This window comes from Mus pahari, chromosome 4 (assembly GCF_900095145.1).
Source record: "Mus pahari chromosome 4, PAHARI_EIJ_v1.1, whole genome shotgun sequence".
In the NCBI taxonomy this organism is placed as follows: Eukaryota; Metazoa; Chordata; class Mammalia; order Rodentia; family Muridae; genus Mus; species Mus pahari.
The window spans coordinates 119,264,392-119,266,500 of NC_034593.1; the positions used below are offsets into that span (position 1 = coordinate 119,264,392).

At 44.6% G+C, this 2,109-nt stretch overlaps 1 protein-coding gene across 4 annotated transcripts in view; it reads left to right on the forward strand.

Annotated features, from left to right (window-relative positions):
- The window catches only part of Lef1 (lymphoid enhancer binding factor 1), a 112,904-nt gene extending 111,433 nt beyond the window's left edge, over positions 1 to 1,471 (forward strand). For 2 of the 4 annotated variants that reach the window (XM_021195607.1, XM_021195608.1), the window contains one exon: positions 582 to 1,471. Coding sequence is in view for 2 of the 4 variants with exons in the window: in XM_021195608.1 (XP_021051267.1) it covers positions 582 to 661 (80 nt within the window). In the remaining 2 variants the exon portion in view is untranslated. The remainder of the gene's footprint in view (positions 1 to 581) is intronic. The other 2 variants (XM_029537794.1, XM_021195609.2) reach the window with 1 other exon arrangement.
- The last annotated feature ends 638 nt before the right edge of the window (positions 1,472 to 2,109 follow it).

Consider the following 2,109-nt stretch of genomic DNA (forward strand, 5'->3'; position numbering starts at 1 on the left):
CCTGGCTGTCCTGGAACTCACTTTGTAGACCAGGCTGGCCTCGAACTCAGAAATCTGCCTGCCTCTGCCTCCCAAGTGTTGGGATTAAAAGCGTGTGCCACCACGCCTGGCTTTTTTTTTTTTTTCTCAGTTTTTATTTTATTTTATTTGTGTTTAGAATATTCTGGTCCTGTGTAGAATCCTGCCATAGCTCTCTGCAGTGAACTAAAACCAGCAGTAGTCCTTCAGGCCCTCTCCTGACCCGGCTTCTGCTCACCTCTCCAGTTCCTGTCTGGCTCTTTCTATTCATTTTTTTTTCAATCATGGTTTTGTTTGTTTGACTAAGACCCAACTCTTTCAATGCACGTCATAACTCTATGCATACATATACAAAGCCAAGGGAAAAGCACCTATCCTGGGGTACATTTGAGGATTTTTTTGGTTGGTACCCGGCAATCCATTGTAGCCAACATGCACATAAGGAAGTGGATAAGGTAAATGTCTAGGTCAGACATTGCTGCCTGTTAGTAGAAGGTGCAGTCTTTTAGAGGCCTGTCTCTGGCAGCTTCACACTAATGGCATCTCATTTGTTCCCTCTCGAGGTGGTAAGAGAAGCTCATTCCCAACGTGCAAAGCCAAGGCAGCGACCCCAGGCCCTCTTCTGGAGATGGAAGCTTGTTGAAACCCCAGACTGTCTCCACAGCTTGCCCGGCTGACCCCAAGGAACACTGACAGCAACCTTGCCCCGAGGTCACTGCTAGCGCTGACCCACAGACACAGTCACTAACCAGCCCTTCCTTCTGTCTACTGCAAGCGCCGACTTCCAAAAAGAAAGCTGAAAACGGTTGTTTCAGAAAAAGAAAAAAAAAAATTAAAGCCCATGAGAAGGTTAGCAGGCCCTGCCCACTGAGCAGCACTGCCTCCGGTCTCCATGTGCTTCTCTAGCATCTTCTGCGCCGACCTGTCACCCTTCCACAAGGACAGACAGGACCTTGGCTGTGCTTGCCTTGTCACGTGCAACTAGAGCCAGCGACCAGAGTGGGTATCCTGGCGTGAGAATTGTGGAAGACTCCTCTCGTTCCTGTCTTCATTTTCCTCTCTCTTCAAATTTTTATTTAACAGTACAAAAGGATCAAGTTTGTGTTTGCTTCTTCTTCTTTTTTTTTAACTTGGAATTTTTAAATTTACTTTTTTTTTTTTAATTTTTTTCCTTGTATAGTTTTGCTAGCTCTGAGCTTTTAAGTGAAATTCATAGGTCTGGAAGAGTTTGAAATAAAAACAAGATGAAAAGAAGCCTTTCACTTTTTTGTTCTTTTTTCTTTTCTTTTTTTTGCTTTGTCCTGAGAGATCTTGTCCAGTACATGGCTTCTCTGTGATACACAGTGGCTTCTGCCCTGTGAGGTGTCTGATAAAGCTAAACAGATAGCCAAACCCACTCCTGTTGGTGGTCACCTTTGGCAGCCCGTCTCACTTAGTTTTCTGATTTTTTTTTTTTTTTTTTAAAACAAATCTTAAGATCTCCTTTGAGCGAACCCGTTTGCAGTTGATTTTTTTTATTTCTTTCTTTTCACTCCTGTAAAAAGCCCAGCACTTGAATTGTTCTTTCTTTAAATGTTCTGTGTTTGTATCTGTTTTTATTAGCCGATTAGTGGGAATTTATGCCAGTTGTTAAAATGAGCATTGATGTACCTGTTATTTTTTTTTTTTTAAATAGCAAGGCACAGCCTCTGCCCCAAACTTGTCATCTTAACGTTTGTCATTCCAGTTTGAGTTAACGTGCTGAGCATTTTTTAAAAAGAAGCTTTGTAATAAAACATTTTTTTAAAAGTGTCATTTTATTAAGAATAAAGTTGCTCATAATTGCGAGTCGGTGGTGAACTGAACCCGAGGCCAGGACTCTGTGGGGCCCAGGAGCAGCCCCTGTCAGAGCGGCCTTGTGAGCACACAGGGCAAACCCCGTGCCTCCCAGGTCTGCAGACTCCAGCAGCCCCTCTCCTGTGCCAGGCACAGATGTGAAGCACGGTCAGAAGGGAGACACTGGAGCCATGCAGTAGTGGCTTTCTCCCCGCATGTCACAGGCTCCACTCGGGCTCGGCGCTGGTGTGGAGAGGCTCAGCAGCAGTGCACGTA